The sequence below is a fragment of the Bufo gargarizans genome, chromosome 4 (genome assembly GCF_014858855.1).
Source record: "Bufo gargarizans isolate SCDJY-AF-19 chromosome 4, ASM1485885v1, whole genome shotgun sequence".
In the NCBI taxonomy this organism is placed as follows: domain Eukaryota; kingdom Metazoa; phylum Chordata; class Amphibia; order Anura; family Bufonidae; genus Bufo; species Bufo gargarizans.
Genome location: NC_058083.1, coordinates 150,515,261 through 150,535,346, shown reverse-complemented (window position 1 = coordinate 150,535,346; position 20,086 = coordinate 150,515,261). Strand labels below are relative to the sequence as shown.

At 46.3% G+C, this 20,086-nt stretch overlaps 1 protein-coding gene across 1 annotated transcript in view; it reads left to right on the top strand.

The window, feature by feature from the left end:
* LOC122935282 overlaps positions 1-18,963 on the top strand; it is a 30,969-nt gene extending 12,006 nt beyond the window's left edge. Inside the window, exons 2-4 of the mRNA XM_044291044.1 lie at positions 1,605-1,764; positions 1,866-2,279; positions 18,930-18,963. Of these exons, the coding sequence (XP_044146979.1) occupies positions 1,605-1,764; positions 1,866-2,279; positions 18,930-18,963 (608 nt within the window). The remainder of the gene's footprint in view (positions 1-1,604; positions 1,765-1,865; positions 2,280-18,929) is intronic.
* Positions 18,964-20,086: the final 1,123 nt, after the last annotated feature.

The following is a 20,086-nucleotide window of genomic DNA, read 5'->3' as shown; positions in this document are numbered from 1 at the left end:
TGACGTGAAGCCTGATTCTCTGCTATGACATGCAGACTAATTCTCTGCTGACATGAAGCCAGATTGTCTGTTACGGGACCTCTCTCCTCTGCCTGTGTGTGTGCTGGGCCTAAATATATGCCAATGGACTGTTGCAGTGGTGGCTGACGTGAAGCCTCATTCTCTGCTATGACATGCAGACTAATTCTCTGCTGACATGAAGACAGATTCTCTGTTACGGGACCTCTCTCCTCTGCCTGGGTGCTGGGCCTAAATATATGCCAATGGACTGTTGCAGTGGTGGCTGACGTGAAGCCTCATTCTCTGCTATGACATGCAGACTGATTCTCTGCTGACATGAAGCCAGATCGTCTGTTACGGGACCTCTCTGCTCTGCCTGTGTGCTAGGCCTAAATATATGCCAATGGACTGTTGCAGTGGTGGGTGACGTGAAGCCTCATTCTCTGCTATGACATGCAGACTGATTCTCTGCTGTCATGAAGCCAGATTGTCTGTTACGGGACCTCTCTGCTCTGCCTGTGTGCTAGGCCTAAATATATGCCAATGGACTGTTGCAGTGGTGGGTGACGTGAAGCCTCATTCTCTGCTATGACATGCAGACTGATTCTCTGCTGACATGAAGCCAGATTGTCTGTTACGGGACCTCTCTCCTCTGCCTGTGTGCTAGGCCTAAATATATGCCAATGGACTGTTGCAGTGGTGGCTGACGTGAAGCCTCATTCTCTGCTATGACATGCAGACTAATTCTCTGCTGACATGAAGCCAGATCCTCTGTTACGGGACCTCTCTCCTCTGCCTGTGTGTGTGCTGGGCCTAAATATATGCCAATGGACTGTTGCAGTGGTGGCTGACGTGAAGCCTCATTCTCTGCTATGACATGCAGACTGATTCTCTGCTGACATGAAGCCAGATTCTCTGTTACGGGACCTCTCTCCTCTGCCTGTGTGTGTGCTGGGCCTAAATATATGCCAATGGACTGTTGCAGTGGTGGCTGACGTGAAGCCTCATTCTCTGCTATGACATGCAGACTAATTCTCTGCTGACATGAAGACAGATTCTCTGTTACGGGACCTCCCTCCTCTGCCTGGGTGCTGGGCCTAAATATATGCCAATGGACTGTTGCAGTGGTGGCTGACGTGAAGCCTCATTCTCTGCTATGACATGCAGACTAATTCTCTGCTGACATGAAGACAGATTCTCTGTTACGGGACCTCTCTCCTCTGCCTGGGTGCCGGGGCCTAAATATCTGAGAATGGACTGTTCCAGTGGTGGGTGACGGGAAGCCAGATTCTCTGCTATGGAACCTCTCTCCAATTGATTTTGGTTAATTTTTATTTATTTAATTTTTATTTTAATTCATTTCCCTATCCACATTTGTTTGCAGGGGATTTACCTACATGTTGCTGCCTTTTGCAGCCCTCTAGCTCTTTCCTGGGCTGTTTTACAGCCTTTTTAGTGCCGAAAAGTTCGGGTCCCCATTGACTTCAATGGGGTTCGGGTTCGGGACGAAGTTCGGATCGGGTTCGGATCCCGAACCCGAACATTTCCGGGATGTTCGGCCGAACTTCTCGAACCCGAACATCCAGGTGTTCGCTCAACTCTAGTCAACACTATCAAAGGCAAATGGAAAAGCCTGAAAGACGCCTTTATCCGCCATCGCCGCAAACAAAAGGAGCAGAGGAGCGGATCCTCCCCAGGCGGACGCTCCAGTTATGTGCATGCAGCACAAATGTCTTTTCTGATATCGTGCACCGAAATGCGGAGGTGAGTCAAGGGCATACACATTGAGGAGAGGATGTGGTATGACATTACATACATTCAATTTCATATGGGGAACATACTTACCTATATTTTCCACTTCACAGCACCGATAGTAGCTGGGAACCCAGCCAGGCGCAAGCTGATGAGGAAGAGGACGAGGGCACAATGGACAGTGAGCCGGGCCCATCTATGGGGCCAATGAGTCCTCCAGCCCCCCCCCCCACTCCGACTTTCGTCAGCCCCATGCAGACTGTCCAAGCCGTACCAGAGGCAACTCGGCAGACCAGACATAAAAGGAGGAGAACGGAGAGACAGGAGGACCGCCTAATCGGCTGCCTAGATGCCCTGGCACATCCTGTGCCCAAACTTAGCAGCGACGCATATTTTCTCCTGAGTCTAGAGGAGAAAATGCTGCATGTGCCGAGACATCTGATCACCAAAGTAAGGGAGGAGGTGACTAACACCATAGACAAGTATTGCCTCCCTTACGAGCTAGCAACGTCTAGCACTGCCCCACAGCATCCCCCACAGCATCCCCCACAGCATCCCCCACAGCATCCCCCACAGCATCCCCCACAGCATCCCCCACAGCAGCCACCACAGCAGCCACCACAATATGGCCACCAATATGGGGCACAATATTGCCCACAATATGCCCCACAATATGGCCCACTACATCCCCAACATGCACAACAACACCCTCACACATACCCAGCACACACATACACACAAAGTAACATACAACACCCTCTTGAGACATGGCAGACACAACACACATCATACCCATATCCCTCTTCAAGCACGGGCCCAAGCACCTCCACCATCACCACCACTGAAATGCCACCCGCCAATCAGTCTCGCGGAGCCAGAGAGACACGGCGGGATCCCGAGGCAGAGTTTTCGGGGCCGCAATATGAAACCCTTTGATAAACGGAGAAGAGGGAAATTCTCCGGCTCAAGGGTTTGGGAGCCAAAAAGGGCACTTATCTTGAAAATTGTTGGTCATATTTATATGTTATTTTTACTACATTGCTCCTTTGTTTGTAAAACAGTTTAAACACATTTTATTTTGAAATGTATGATGTTAATACATTCACCAAAGTTAAAAAAAATTTAAACAACTGTTTGGACTATTTTTGGAAAGTGAGGGGTAAAACATGGCCAAATGTGGATACATGATGCATGTATGGGATATCTATGCCACACGTTGACAACATACACATCACATACCCCCCGCACAAACACTCATACGTCACAAACAGCAAGAGAAACAGGGCGAAACTCAGATCATGGCACAACACACTGCAAATGGTTTAAATGGCCACAATAATAGGCTACTTACCGCAAAGTAATGACCAGTCTTTCCACTGGTGGGATGCAGTCCCGCATGAAGGTGTCCTGACGCTGCAAATGAGGGGACAACAGCACCAGGAGCTCGTCAAAGCTGGGAAACAATAAAATGTTCATGGTTAACAATACAAAAAGCACAAAACACTTAGCTTAACCATTGAAAAAACATTGCAACCACGTATACGTACTAACCTGTGGATGGACATCCTGGTGTAGTCAAAAAACTGGTCCTCATGGGCACGGAGGTTGGCATACAGTGCCCAGAACTGGCCCCTCTCCTGTCTATTTGCAATAACAGGATGGACCCAGAAACGTCGCCTGCTGTCCCGCCTTCTCCTCAAGCGTTCCAGGTGGATAGCTGCAACAAGTGCCGCAACACGTCGCCGTCTATAACATTCCATGACTCCAAACCACACACTCTACCAACACACATGGAATTTCACACCTCCAATGCGCTAGGATTGGCCAAACTTCATATACACAGGGATATTTGCTGATTGGACAACACTGCAGTCAATCACAGAAACGCGCGTCAAACGCGCGTTTACTATTGCAAAAAACGCGCATAAAAACGCGCATAAAAACGCGCGTTAAACGCGCGTTAAAACGCGCGTCTCAGAAACGCTCAGGTGTGAAACCAGGGTTAGACAGAAGATCATAGCACTATTTTAGCTAAATTGCTCTCAAATATTCGCCATATTGCTATATATTCTTGTTTTAGAATATTGCGAATATTTGAAAAAACAAATATATTCGATATAGTGCTATATATTAGTTTTTTAGAATATTCATCATTTTTCCCATTTAAAGTCATTGGCCCACAAGCAAGAAGCAGGAAGGAATCATGTTTTTATTCGGCAATTGAAAAATTTGCGATAAAAAAATCGCATTACGAAAAATTTGCAATAAAAAAATCTCGAATTTTCGAAATTACGGATATATAGCACTATAGTCTAAATATTTGTGAATTTTCGAATTACCTATATTCGCGATAAAAATTCAAAATTTATTCGTGATCAACACTAATTACAACTGTGAAAGGGGCACAGAGAGGGCATAACTACTGTGAGGGGGGCACAATGTGGGCATAACTACCGTAAGACGGCACAATGTGGGCATAAATACTGTGAAGGGGCACACATCTGTACAAAACTACTGTCAAAGTTGTACAATGAGGGCAATACTACTGTGAGGGGGTACAATTTTTTAAAAGTATTGGGGGGTGCAAGAGAAAGTACCCACCCGGGTGCCAAACACCCTAGGCACGCCACTGGTAGAGCATCATCCTACCTGAACTCTGGTGCAGCAGGTGCGTTCTTCCTGGTTTCCAGCGCCACTGCAGGGATGTGAAGCAGGTGCCAAGAGAAGTTTCTATATTGCCCTCCCAGTGTCTGCCTCTGTGACCACCATGTAGACGAAACTCGTGAGTAGCAAAGGCTGGAGGTCTACTGCAGCAATCTTGATCAGATTGTGTGTGAGTGACTGACTCTTAGGCCTCTTGCACACGACCGTATGTATTTTGCAGTTCTCAAAAAAAAACGGATCTGCAAAAAATACGGATGACGTCTGTGTGCATTCAGTATTTTGTGGAACGGAACAGCTGGCCCTTTATAGAACAGTACTATCCTAGTCAGTAATGCGGACAATAATAGAACATGTTCTATTTTTTTGCAGAACAGAAGTACCTTCCATTTCTTTTTGCGGACCCATTGAAATTAATGATTCCGTATATGGTCCGCAAAAAAAAAATGGAATGGAAATGGAATGAAAATACGTTCGTGTGCAAGAGGCCTTAAGTGTAATAATCACTCAGTCATTCACACACACACTGTGCTGCAATGGCCTCTGTCTGTTGGATATGTGTGTATATATACACTCACCTAAAGAATTATTAGGAACATCATACTAATACGGTGTTAAACCCCCTTTTGCCTTCAGAACTGCCTTCATTTTACGTGGCATTGATTCAACAAGGTGCTGATAGCATTCTTTAGAAATGTTGGCCCATATTGATAGGATAGCATCTTGCAGTTGATGGAGATTTGAGGGATGCACATCCAGGGCACGAAGCTCCCGTTCCACCACATCCCAAAGATGCTCTATTGGGTTGAGATCTGGTGACTGTGGGGGCCATTTTAGTACAGTGAACTCATTGTCATGTTCAAGAAACCAATTTGAAATGATTTGAGCTTTGTGACATGGTGCATTATCCTGCTGGAAGTAGCCATCAGAGGATGGGTACATGGTGGTCATGAAGGGATGGACATGGTCAGAAACAATGCTCAGGTAGCCCGTGGCATTTAAACGATGGCCAATTGGCACTAAGGGGCCTAAAGTGTGCCCAGAAAACATCCCCCACACCATTACACCACCACCACCAGCCTGCACAGTGGTAACAAGGCATGATGGATACATGTTCTCATTCTATTTACGCCAAATTCGGACTCTACCATTTGAATGTCTCAACAGAAATTGAGACTCATCAGACCAGGCAACATTTTTCCAGTCTTCAACAGTCCAATTTTGGTGAGCTTGTGCAAATTGTAGCCTCTATTTCCTATTTGTGGAGATGAGTGGTACCCGGTGGGGTCTTCTGCTGTTGTAGCCCATCCGCCTCAAGGTTGTGCGTGTTGTGGCTTCACAAATGCTTTGCTGCATACCTCGGTTGTAACGAGTGGTTATTTCAGTCAACGTTGCTCTTCTATCAGCTTGAATCAGTCGGCCCATTCTCCTCTGACCTCTAGCATCAACAAGGCATTTTCTCCCACAGGACTGCCGCATACTGGATGTTTTTCCCTTTTCACACCATTCTTTGTAAACCCTAGAAATGGTTGTGCGTGAAAATCCCAGTAACTGAGCAGATTGTGAAATACTCAGACCGGCCCGTCTGGCACCAACAACCATGCCACGCTCAAAATTGCTTAAATCACCTTTCTTTCCCATTCTGACATTCAGTTTGGAGTTCAGGAGATTGTCTTGACCAGGACCACAACCCTACATGCATTGAAGCAACTGCCATGTGATTGGTTGACTAGATAATCGCATTAATGAGAAATTCTTTAGGTGAGTGTATATATAATATATATATATATATATATTGTGGGGATCCGCTCTGGTAGGCAGTGGTAGCGAGTGCAGTATAGAGGCAACACAGAATGGTCTTGGTGTAAAACACGATGCTTTGTTTATTCACACGGTGCATACAAGTGAAAGACGGTGCAGTTCATAGGGAGGGTGGTCACACACAACAGCAAAATAATAATTCAAACACAGCAAGTCCCTGCTGCCGGCTACTTGAGGCCTGTTTCAGTCACATAAAGCAAAGTCTATTTAAAGCCAGGAGTAGTGTCACCTTTTTCTCCTTGGTGAAGTAAGTCCATGGGTCTTGCTTCTAGCCACAGGACACGGATCCCTCCTGGGTTCAGCTGCAGGATCCTGCACAGTCCTCCACACACAGCCCAGCTCACCTCCACTTCTCACTCTCACAGCCAGAGCACACAGAAGCTTCACATTGCACACCACACCCTTGTTGCTGGTCAGGTTTTTAACCCTTCCCTGCAAAACCTGGCCTGGACCGTGGGGAGACAGGCACCCGCCCGCATATCTGCCTGCTCCCAATAAGAGCCGGCCCGGATCCGCTGTGTTAACAGCATAACCGCTGCAATATGCACTTTTCTGGCTCTTACTCCACCGGTGCCAGGACCCCCGGTGGCACGTACCTGCCGTCTATTACCACCCCAGGTACTCTCCTACATATCCCCCCCCTTTGTTCAACCCTGAAGGGTTGCACACCCTGTTCAATCCTGAGGGGTTGGACACATGTACAACAGTGTACCCGGGAAAGGGCATCGGCATTCCCCTGTAAGCGGCCTGCCCTGTGTTCGACACTGAACTTAAAATTCTGGAGGGACAAGAACCATCTGGTGACCCGGGCACTCCCCTCCTTGGCCCGGCTCATCCACTGGAGAGGGGAATGGTCGGTCACCAGACGGAACCTTCTCCCTAACAGATAGTACCTAAGGGACTCGAGGGCCCACTTAATGGCCAGGCATTCTCTCTCTACCACACTGTACCTGGTTTCCGCTGGGGTGAGTTTGCGACTCAGGAAGACAACAGGGTGTTCCTCCCCACTGATTTCCTGAAAGAGTACTGCCCCTAGGCCCACTCCAGAGGCGTCCGTCTGAACGACAAATTCCCGTGTGAAGTCGGGTGTCACCAAAACCGGGGACCCACACAGAGCCGACTTCAAACGGGAGAATGCCTCTTCCGCCTGCTCATCCCAGCGGACCATCACCGTCTTCCTCCCCTTTAAAAGTCTTGTTAATGGGGCCGCTATTGTGGCAAAGTTGGGGATAAAGCGCATGTAATATCCTATCATCCCTAGGAACGAACGTACTTGCTTGGTGGTAAGAGGTCTGGGCCAGCTCTTGATCGCCTCAACCTTGTCTACCTGGGGTTTGACAACTCCCCGCCCAATCACGTATCCCAGGTACCGGACCTCCTCGAACCCGAGCGAACACTTTTTTGGGTTGGCCGTCAGTCCAGCTTTTCTAAGTGAATCGACTACGGCCTGTACCTTGGGCAGGTGACTCTCCCAGTCCTGGCTAAACACGATGATGTCGTCCAGATATGCCGAAGCATATGGACGATGGGGCCGTAGGATGACGTCCATCAATCGCTGGAAGGTGGCTGGAGCACCATGTAGGCCAAAGGGCAAAACTTGGTACTGAAATAACCCCTCGGGGGTGACAAAGGCAGTCTTCTCCTTTGCCGCCTCCGTGAGAGGCACCTGCCAATATCCTTTTGTGAGGTCGAGGACCGAGAAATAGCGAGCTTTCCCTAGCCGTTCTATGAGCTCGTCTACCCGGGGCATGGGGTAGGCATTCGACACTTCGTTGAGCTTTCTAAAGTCATTGCAGAAGCGCAGAGTACCGTCAGGTTTTGGGATGAGGACTATGGGGCTGGCCCACTCGCTCCTTGACTCCTCAATCACCCCTAACCTCAACATGGACCTTACTTCTTCTGAAATGGCCTGTCGCCGGGCCTCCGGTACACGATACGGCTTTAACCGTACCCTGACGTGGGGCTCGGTGACGATGTCATGTCGGACTACCGAAGTTCGACCAGGAAGCTCAGAGAATACGTCCCTATTTCGACTCACCAACTCTTTGGCTTCCTGAGCTTGTTTAGTCGACAGACCACCCGCTATCTTTACTGTGGAGGTGCCCTCCCGGACCTCGGGTGGAGCTGGGATCTTCCCCGCAGACACGACAGTGCTTGGGCTGTCCCCAATGAGACACTCCCTATCTCTCCACGATTTCAGTAAATTTACATGATATACCTGTTCTGGCTTCCGCCGGCCTGGCTGGGATATCTTGTAATTCACTGGCCCTACCTTCTCTTTCACCTCGTAGGGACCTTGCCACCGTGCCAAAAACTTACTGTCAATGGTGGGGACTAGCACCAGTACCCGGTCACCCGGGTTAAATGTCCGGACCTGGGCACTCCGGTTGTATACCCGGCTCTGTGCCAGTTGGGCGGCTTCCATGTGTTCCCGGACGATTGGTAGGACTGTCTCTATACGGTCCTGCATCTTTTCTATATGCTCTATAATACTCTTGTGGGGGGTGGGCTGTTGCTCCCACGCCTCTTTTGCGATGTTCAGCAACCCTCTTGGCCGTCGACCGTATAATAGCTCGAAGGGCGAGAATCCCGTAGATGCCTGGGGCACTTCTCGCACTGCGAACAATACGTACGGCAGCAACAGGTCCCAATCCTTTCCGTCTTTGGCTACGGTTCTTTTAAGCATAGTTTTTAGGGTTTTGTTAAAGCGTTCCACTAGTCCGTCGGTCTGAGGATGGTATACGGACGTGTGCAACCGTTTAACCCCTAAAAGCTTGCAGAGCTCCCTCGTCACCTTAGACATGAAGGGCGTCCCCTGGTCGGTCAGGATCTCTTTTGGAATCCCCACCCTTGCGAACATACCCATGAGTTCTTTAGCTATAAGCTTAGCAGAAGTATGACGTAGTGGGATCGCTTCAGGATATCTGGTGGCATAGTCTAAGACCACCAAGATATGCTGGTGCCCTCTGGCCGACTTGTTTATGGGGCCTACCAGATCCATCCCTATTCTTTCGAAGGGGACCTCGATGATGGGCATGGGTACTAGGGGACTGCGATAGTGCGGCTGGGGGCTCGTCATCTGACACACTGGACAGGATTGGCAAAACCTTTTGACCTCCTCATAAACCCCGGGCCAATAGAACCTTTGCAGAATCCGCTCTTGGTTTTTTTTTACGCCCAAATGTCCTCCCAGCACGTGGGAGTGGGCCAAGTCCAGTACCACACGGCGGTATGGCTGGGGTACCACCAGCTGCTCCACTACCTCGTGCTGCACTTTGTCCACCCTATACAGCAGGTCCTGGTTAAAAGCCAGATGGGGAAACACAGAGTCGGCCCCTGGGTGCTGAGCCACCCCATTTACCACTGTCATCCCTTCCCTCGCCCGTAATAATGTCGGATCCTGGAGCTGGGCGGTCCCGAACGTGTCACGGGATACCTCCAGGTCCGGGATGGACGGGGTTTCCACGGATTCGCCTGCCAACACCTCTAGGGGAAACCTATCGGGATGACACTCTACGGGTGATGTGGTGACCCCTACAGCTGGTATCCCTGCATCGGGATCCTCGGGCACTGGGCCCGATTGTCGTCTGTCCCTAAGGGAAGGCATATTGCTCTTCCACAGAGTCCAGAACAAAGGAAAATCCCTTCCCAGTATGGCAGCATAAGGGATTTGGCGTCCCACTCCGACGACATGCTGCACCTCTTTGCCCAACACGGACATGGTAACCCTGGCAGTGGGGTACTCCCGGCGGTCCCCATGGATACAGACAATGGACAGGGTTTGCTTCTCTGGGAGTGTCTCAGACACTAAGGACTCATGCACTAGGGTCACCAGGCTCCCAGAGTCCAGCAAAGCATTAATCAGATGCCCATCGACCAAGACTTGGCACAGAGGTGGCATATCGGTGGTCGGCCTGGCATCCGCGGTACATACAGGCCGGGCAAAGAAAGAGGACCGGCGAGCGAACCCGCAATCCATGGGTTCAGGTGTTTGAGGACAGTTCGCTGCCCTATGTCCCAGGCCATGGCAGTGCCAACATTGAATCCCCGTGGTCCCTCCCCGGTCTCTCTTCCCTGGAGTAGGACTAGCCTTCCCCCCCCTTTGTGGTTGGGTCCCTTTTTCCGGATTCCTAGCCTGAGAGGGAGCCCGACGGGATTCCTGCGCCTGCGTTGAGTCTCGCACCAAGTCCTGGGTTGCCACATACCTCTCGACAAGGCTTACTAACTGATCCAGGTTGCCGGGGTCTCCCTGACCAACCCAGCGCTGTATGGCCCTTGGCAGTGTGCGCACCAAACGATCAACCACCACCCGTTCCACCATCTGCGAGGGGCTCAATGTCTCAGGCTGCAGCCATTTTCTTACCAGGTGTAACAGGTCATAGGCCTGGGACCGAGCAGGCCGGGACTCGGAGAAGGCCCACCGGTACACTCGATGTGCACGCACATAGGTATTAACCCCAAGACGAGCCAACACCTCCCCCTTCAGCCTCTTATAGTTTTTGGCTTCCTCCTGACTGAGGTCAAAGTAGGCCTTTTGTGCGTCTCCCACTAAAAATGGCGCCACTACTTCGGCCCACTGTTCTGCCGGTAACCTTTCTTGTTCCGCAGTGCGTTCGAAGACCATCAGGAACGCCTCGATATCCTCTTCGGGGCCCATCTTTCTTAACGCTGAGCGCACCTTATCCCGGGCAGCAGGTAGGATTGCGGTCCCCCCCGGGACGGCTTGTTGTTGTAACACCCGCATGGACTCCTGCATAGTCGCCAGTTGCTGGGCCAGTAAACTATTCAACTGCCGCTGGTCTCTCAGGGCTTCCTCATGTCTCCGAGTAGCCTCCTCATTACTTTGCACCAAGTGTCTAATAGCCTCCTCCATCTTGTCTGGAGCCACAAAACTTGCTGGCTTAATATGTGACATACAGTCCAAACAGCACCATTTTCAGCCTCACTGCCGTTTGCCCGCTGAAGCCACCAATTGTGGGGATCCGCTCTGGTAGGCAGTGGTAGCGAGTGCAGTATAGAGGCAACACAGAATGGTCTTGGTGTAAAACACGATGCTTTGTTTATTCACACGGTGCATACAAGTGAAAGACGGTGCAGTTCATAGGGAGGGTGGTCACACACAACAGCAAAATAATAATTCAAACACAGCAAGTCCCTGCTGCCGGCTACTTGAGGCCTGTTTCAGTCACATAAAGCAAAGTCTATTTAAAGCCAGGAGTAGTGTCACCTTTTTCTCCTTGGTGAAGTAAGTCCATGGGTCTTGCTTCTAGCCACAGGACACGGATCCCTCCTGGGTTCAGCTGCAGGATCCTGCACAGTCCTCCACACACAGCCCAGCTCACCTCCACTTCTCACTCTCACAGCCAGAGCACACAGAAGCTTCACATTGCACACCACACCCTTGTTGCTGGTCAGGTTTTTAACCCTTCCCTGCAAAACCTGGCCTGGACCGTGGGGAGACAGGCACCCGCCCGCATATCTGCCTGCTCCCAATAAGAGCCGGCCCGGATCCGCTGTGTTAACAGCATAACCGCTGCAATATGCACTTTTCTGGCTCTTACTCCACCGGTGCCAGGACCCCCGGTGGCACGTACCTGCCGTCTATTACCACCCCAGGTACTCTCCTACAATATATATATATATATATATATATATATTTATATACTGTATATATATATATATATATATATATATATATACACGCACACATACACATTTGTCTATGGGGGACATTCTGTGTCTGTAGAAGGGTTGCTGCTATTAGAGCCATACAGCAAACCTCCTCCCCATGCGTATTTATATATATATATATATATATATATATATATATATATATATATACCGTATTTTTCACCCTATAAGACACCCCAGCCCATAAGACGCACCTAGGTTTTAAAGGAGGATAATAAGAAAAAAATATTTTCCATTACACCTCAGGTCAGACCAGTAATCATACCTCCAATGTTAATCAGACCTCAGATCAGACCCCCAATGCCTCAGACCAGCCCCCCATGCCTCAGACATAAGTCCCCATCCATCAGCCCCCTATTGTCAGCCATCATGCCCCCATGTCAGCCATCAGCCACCCATTGTCAGCCATCAGCCCCCCATTTGTCAGCCATCATTCCCCCATGTCAGCCATCATGCCCCCCCATGTCAGCCATCAGCGCAAATAAAATAAAATAGCTTACCTCTCTTGCTCCTGGACGCCGCCGCTCCTCACCACCATGGCTCTCTCTTTTCCTATCCTTCACCGCTTCCTGGTCCACCGGTCCTAATGAAGCGCTTCCAAAATGGAAGCACTTTATTAGTATTCGTCCCATAAGACGCAGGGGCATTTTTCCCGTTAAAAAATATTCCCGTATTTTATGGTAAATACGCAACCATCGATTTCAACAAAACTTGGTATACACGTCCCTTGCTACCTGGAAAGAAATCTTATGGGAGTCACAGCTCTCTAGGACGTACTGGTCCTGAGATATTCCCTAAAAATTGCATTAGCCAATACAAGTCTGCAAGTCTTTTTCTTCATTTCCCAACTGCCATACACATGGTCACATGCCAATAGAAGCTCGCAGGCCCTTAGTCTCCACATACACATATTATTACTCCAGGTTTCCATAACAACCCAGCCATTTTTCTTCACTGCTGTAGGTCAGCTTTAGGTTAGGGCTGCACAACACATAGGGCATAACTACACTGCTACATGTGTCGTGCGACATTAATGATACGCCAATGTAGTGCGATAATTTTTACAATGATAGTCTATGGTCTTGCACTGCAACAAGTAACATGCTGCGACCGCGATGTAACAGTCGCAGAAAAATACATCTTGGATGGATTTTTTGCAACTGTCTTGTCACAGTCACAGCATATCACATGTCGCAGTGCGACACCATTGAATATCATTATAAAAATTGTTAAGACAAAATGTTGCGCGACACATGTCGTAGTGTAGCCCTAGCATTAAAGTGGCAGGGCGCTGTGGAGGTCACTTTTAATGGGGTCAGCACTGTGGAGGTCACTGTTAAAGAGGCATTCACTGTGGATGTTACTGTTAAGGGTGCAGGCCGGTGTGGAGGTCACTGTTAAAGGGGCGAACACTGTGGAGGTCACTGTTAAGGGGCAGGGGCCGCTATTAAAGGGGCAACTGCAGTAGAGGTCACTGTTAAGGCAGCAGGGTACTGTGGATGTCACTGTTAACCTCTTCCGGACACATGACATACCGGTACGGCATGTTGTCCCGGTACTTAAGGACACATGACGTACCGATACAGAGGTGGGCAGAGGTGCCATCAGGTCCCCATGGGGACTGTGGAGGTCACTGTTAACCTCTTCCGGACACATGACGTACCGGTACGGCATGTTGTCCCGGTACTTGAGGACACATGACGTTCCGGTACAGAGGCGGGCAGAGGTGCCATCAGGTCCCCATGGGGCTGTAGGGGCGACCCGATGGCATGGAAGGCAGCGCAATGCCTTCCTGAGGCATCGGCGCTGCCTTCCTGTGATGAGCCTGTGAGATCCAACCCCCTGGATCTCACAAGCAGGAAGCTGTATGAGTAAAACACACGGTATTACTCATACAGCCAATGCATTCCAATACAGAAGTATTGGAATATTGTAAAGGGGATTAGACCGCCAAAAGTTGAAGTCCCAAAGTGGGACAAAAAATAAAGTTAAAAAAAGTTGAAAAAATAAAGTTTTCCTCCCCAAAAATTTAAACTTTCAAGTAAAAATAAACAAAAACTTCATTTTCCCCAAATAAAGTTAAAAAGAGCTAAAAAATAGGGAAAAAAACAGACATATACATAAAACATAGACATATTAGGTATCACCGCGTCCGTATCAACCGGCTCTATAAACATATCACATGACCTAACCCCTCAGATGAACACCATAAAAAAAAAACTGTGCTTAATAAACAATTTTTTGTCACCTTACATCACAAAAAGTGAGCATCACAGCAAGTGATCAAAAAGGCGTATGCCCACCAAAATAGTACCAATCTAATCGTCACCTCATCCCTCAAAAAAATTAGCCCCTACCTGAGACAATAACCCAAAAAATAAAAAAAAACTATGGCTCAATATATGGAGACACTAAAACATCATTTTTTTGGTTTTAAAAAGGCTGTTATTGTGTAAAACTTACATAAATAAAAAAAAAAGTCTACATATTAGGTATAGCCGCGTCTGTATCGACCGGCTCTATAAAAATGTCACATGACCTAACCACTCATATAAACACCGTAAAAAATTAAAAATAAAAACTGTGCTAAATAAACAATTTTTTTGTCACCTTACATCACAAAAAGTGTAATAGCAAGCGATCAGAAAGTCACATGAACCCCAAAATAGGGATAATCAAACTGTCATCTCATTCCACAAAAAATGAGACCCTACCTAAGATAATCGCCCAAAAACTGAAAAAACTATGGCTCTCAGAATATGGAGACACTAAAACATGATATTTTTTTTTTGTTTAAAAAATGAAATCATTGTGTGAAACTTACATAAATGAAAAAAAGTATACATATTAGGTATCGCCGCGTCCATAATAACTTGCTTTATAAAAAAACACATGACCTAACCCCTCAGGCAAATACAGTAAAAAAAAAAAAAAAAGTGTAAAAAAAGCCATTTTTTGTCACCTTACATCACAAAAAGTGTAATAGCAAGCGATCAAAAAGTCACATGCACCCCAAAATATTGCCAATCAAACGGTCATCTCATCCATCTCATCCCGCAAAAATCATACCCTACCCAAGATAATCACCCAAAATCTGAAAAAAAAAACTATGGCTCTCAGACTATGAAAACACTTCAACATGATTTGTTTCAAAAATGAAATCATTTCTTGTTACCTTGCCTCACAAAAAGTGTAATATAGAGCAACCAAAAATCATATGTACCCTAAAATAGTACCAACAAAACTGCCACCCTATCCAGTAGTTTCTAAAATGGGGTCACTTTTTTGGAGTTTCTACTCTAGAGGTGCATCAGGGGGGCTTCAAATAGGACATGGTGTCAAAAAGCTAGTCCAGCAAAATCTGCCTTCCAAAAACCGTATGACATTCCTTTTCTTCTGCGCCCTGTCGTGTGCCCGTACAGCGGTTTACAACCACATATGGGGTGTTTCTGTAAACTACAGCATTAGAGCCATAGATATTGAGTTTTGTTTAGCTGTTAACCCTTGCTATGTAACTGGAAAAAAATTACTAAAATGGAATTTTGAAATCTGCCAAAAAAGTGAAATTTTGAAATTGTATCTCTATTTTCCATTCATTCTTGTGGAACACCTAAAGGGTTAATTAACAACGTTTTTAAAATCAGTTTTGAATACCTTGATCTGTGTAGTTTCTAGAATGGAGTCATTTTTGGGTGGTTTCTATTATGTAACCCTCTCAAAGTGACTTCAGACCTGAACTGGTCCTTGAAAAGTGGGTTTTTAAAATTTTCAGAAAAATTCTAAGCCTTGTAAAATCCCCAATAATAAAATGTCATTCCCAAAATGATCCAAACATGAAGTAGACATATGGGGAATGTAAAGTAATAACTATTGTTGTAGGTATTACTATGTATTATAGAAGTAGAGAAATTGAAACTTGGAAATTTGTAAATTTTTGAAAAATTTGGGCAAATTTGGTATTTTTTAAAATAAAAATGAATTATTTTTACTCCATTTTACCAGTGTCATGAAGTACAATATGTGACAAAAAAACAATTTCAAAATGGCCTGGATAAGTCAAAGATTTTTAAAGTTATCACTACATAAAGTGACACTGGTCAGATTTGCAAAAAATGGCCTGGTCCTTAAGGTGAAATACGGCTGTGTCCTTAAGGAGTTAAGGGGCAGGCCCCTGAGGAGGTCACTGTCAAGGGAGTGGGGTGCTGTGAAACTCACTGTTAGGCCTCATGCACACGGCCGTTGTTTTGGTCCGCATCCGAGCAGCCGTTTTGGCGGCTTGGATACGGACCCATTCACTTCATCGGGGCCATAAAAGATGCGAACAGCACTCCGTGTGCTGTCCGCATCCGTTGCTCCGTTCAGTGGCCCCGCCCAAAAAATAGAACATGTCCTATTCTTGTCTGTTTTGCGGACAAGAATAGACATTTCTACAATGTCTGTTTTTTGCGGATCCGTGGTCACTTTTGGCGGGTCTGTGTTAAGCGGTGTCAGACTAATTTAATCAGTTTCTATGAGGAGGTAAGTTCTAGACTTGACAGCGGCGAATCAATGTGACATCCTAAAATCTCATTGTGAGAGGTACATACCGTATGGTAATAAAAGGTTAAGGAACAAAAAGAAACCAATGTGGATAAATAGAACTGTAAAGAAAGCAATAAATGACAAAAAGAAAGCATATCATTCACTGAAACAGGAAGGGAGCACGGAAGCACTGAAAAACTATAAGGAAAAAAATAGAACATGTAAAAAACAAATAAAAGCGGCCAAACTAGAGACCGAGAGATTAATTGCCAAAGAGAGTAAAACTAACCCTAAAATGTTCTTCAATTATATAAATGTTAAAAAGTATAAATCTGAAGGTGTCGGCCCTTTAAAGAGTAATGAGGGGGGAGTCGCAGAGAGCGACGAGGAGAAAGCAAAGCTGCAAAATATTTTTTTCTCCAGTGTATTCACTGAGGAAAATAAACTGTCAGATGACATGCAGAATGCAAAAATAAATTCCCCATTAAAAGTGTCCTGTCTTACCCAGGAAGAAGTACATCAGCGACTTAAAAAGATTAAAATAGACAAATCGCCAGGACCGGATGACATACACCCCCGTATCCTAAAGGAATTAAGTAATGTCATAGCCAGACCCTTATTTCTGATATTTGCAGACTCTATACTGACAGGGAATGTCCCACAGGATTGGCGCATGGCATATGTGGTGCCAATATTCAAAAAGGGGCCAAAAACAGAGCCTGGAAACTATAGGCCGGTAAGTTTAACATCTGTCGTGGGTAAACTGTTTGAAGGCTTTCTGAGAGATGCTATCTTAGAGCATCTCAACAGAAATAAGCAAATAACGCCATATCAGCATGGCTTCGTGAGGGATCGGTCATGTCAGACTAATTTAATCAGTTTCTATGAGGAGGTAAGTTCAAGACTTGACAGCGGCGAATCAATGGATGTCGTATATCTGGACTTCTCCAAAGCATTTGACACTGTACCACATAAAAGGTTAGTATATAAAATGAGAATGCTCGGACTGGGAGAAAACATCTGTATGTGGGTAAATAACTGGCTCAGTGATAGAAAACAGAGGGTGGTTATTAACGGTACACACTCAGATTGGGTCAGCGTCACTAGTGGGGTACCTCAGGGGTCAGTATTGGGCCCTATTCTCTTCAATATATTTATTAATGATCTTGTAGAAGGCTTGCATAGTAAAGTATCAATTTTCGCAGATGACACTAAACTGTGTAAAGTAATTTACACTGATGAGGACAGTATACTACTACAGAGGGATCTGGATAGATTGGAGGCTTGGGCAGATAAGTGGCAGATGAGGTTTAACACTGATAAATGTAAAGTTATGCACATGGGAAGGAAAAATGCAAGTCACCCGTACATACTAAATGTAAAACACTCGGTAACACTGACATGGAAAAGGATCTAGGAATTTTAATAAACAGCAAACTAAGCTGCAAAAACCAGTGTCAGGCAGCTGCTGCCAAGGCCAACAAGATAATGGGTTGCATCAGAAGGGGCATAGATTCCCGTGATAAGAACATAGTCCTACCACTTTACAAATCGCTAGTCAGACCACACATGGAGTACTGTGTACAGTTCTGGGCTCCTGTAAACAAGGCAGACATAGCAGAGCTGGAGAAGGTCCAGAGGAGGGCATCTAAAGTAATAACTGGAATGGGGCAACTACAGTACCCTGAAAGATTATCAAAATTAGGGTTATTCACTTTAGAAAAAAGACGACTGAGGGGAGATCTAATTAATATGTATAAATATATCAGGGGTCAGTACAGAGATCTATCCCATCAGCTATTTATCCCCAGGACTGTGACTGTGACGAGGGGACATCCTCTGCGTCTGTAGGAAATAAGGTTTGTACACAAACATAGAAAAGGATTCTTTACGGTAAGAGCAGTGAGACTATGGAACTCTCTGCCTGAGGAGGTGGTGATGGTGAGTACAATAAAGGAATTCAAGAGGGGCCTAGACGTATTTCTGGAGCTTAATAATATTACAGGATATAGCTACTAGAGAGGGGGAGTTATTCTGATTGCCTGATTAGAGTCGGGAAGGAAGTTTATATTCCCCTAAAGTGGAGAAAATTGACTTCTACCTCACAGGGTTTTTTTTTTTTTTGCCTTCCACTGGATCAACTTGCGGGATAACAGGCCGAACTGCATGGACAAATGTCTTTTTTCGGCCTTATGTACTATGTTACTATGTTACTATGTGGAGTTCACAGTTAAAGGGGCGGGGTGCTGTAGAGATCACTGTTATGGGGGATACTGTTGAAATCTTTTAACGACACGCACAAAAATTTAATGAAATAGATGAAATATACCCGTGCGAAGCCGGGTCCTTCTGCTAGTAAATAAATAAATCTGACACAGCATAAGTCTCTCTGCACTCTCCCTCTCCGATATTCTTTTATTAATTGTTTTCATCAACACGGTCCCTAGCGCATTCACACTTGTTACGTCTCTCCCTATGCTCAGCTCACAGGACAATGGCAGAGACCATGCACGATGAGGGTTTTATGCGGCTATGACATAACAGGAGATAGCTATCTGCAGATTGGCTGGCTGCACGGAATTATGGGTAACACGGGCAGCCGCAAACTGATTTGTTAGCATGAGGAAATTCAGGTTTGCTCCAAATTGAAGTTTTCCTAAACTTCTGACAAAATTCCACTTTGAATGCTTTGCTTCGCTGAACACTACCTATGATGTTTACTTTTCCCCTTACTTTTTTACCCTAGTGAACTTGAACAAGTGATCATCAAACTTTTCTCATAGACTCCAACGTATTGACATTGAAGTCTATGAGAATTTTGCTACAGTATTTTCCTATAAAGCTCAGCCACAGGCAGGGTCTCCATATGAACATAGCTGCAGTAGGCTCCGATCATTCAGAATGACTGATGCTGTAACAGGTAATGAACATCTCCCAGATTGCTGCCAGGGGAACCTGTTCTAACACCAAAAGTGCACACTCCCAGGTTTTTTCTCAGATGCAGTGGTCACATTTGACTACGTCATCTAGTTACATAGTAATATAGTTTATAAGGCTGAAAAAATACATCTGTCCATTCAGTTTGGCCTGTTATCCTGCAAGCTGATCCAGAAGAAGGCAAAAAAATACAAAAAACTGTGAGGTTGAAGCCAATTTTCCCCACTTAAGGGGAAAAAAATTCCTTCCCGACATATATCAGGCAATCAGAATAACTCCCTAGCTCAATGACCCATTTCTAGTAGCTATAGCCTGTAATATCATTACACTCCAGAAATACATCCAGGCCCCTCTTGAATTCCTTTATTGTACTCACCATCACCACCTCCTCAGGCAGAGAGTTCCATAGTCTCACTGCTCTTACAGTAAAGAATCCTCTTCTATGTTTGCGTACAAACCTTCTTTTCTCCAGACACAGAGGATGTCCACTCGTCACAGTCTTGGGGATACTGTATTTTCCGCCGTATAAGACGACTTTTTAACACTAGAAATTATTTTCAAAAGTCGAGGATGGTTTATACGTTGGGTATACTCAGATCCGATGGTATATTCTAACCCCCAGGCATTCCCATGGTGACGGGAACGCATGCCTGGGGGTTAGAATATACCAATGGATCTGAGTTTTCACGATCTCAGTGAGATC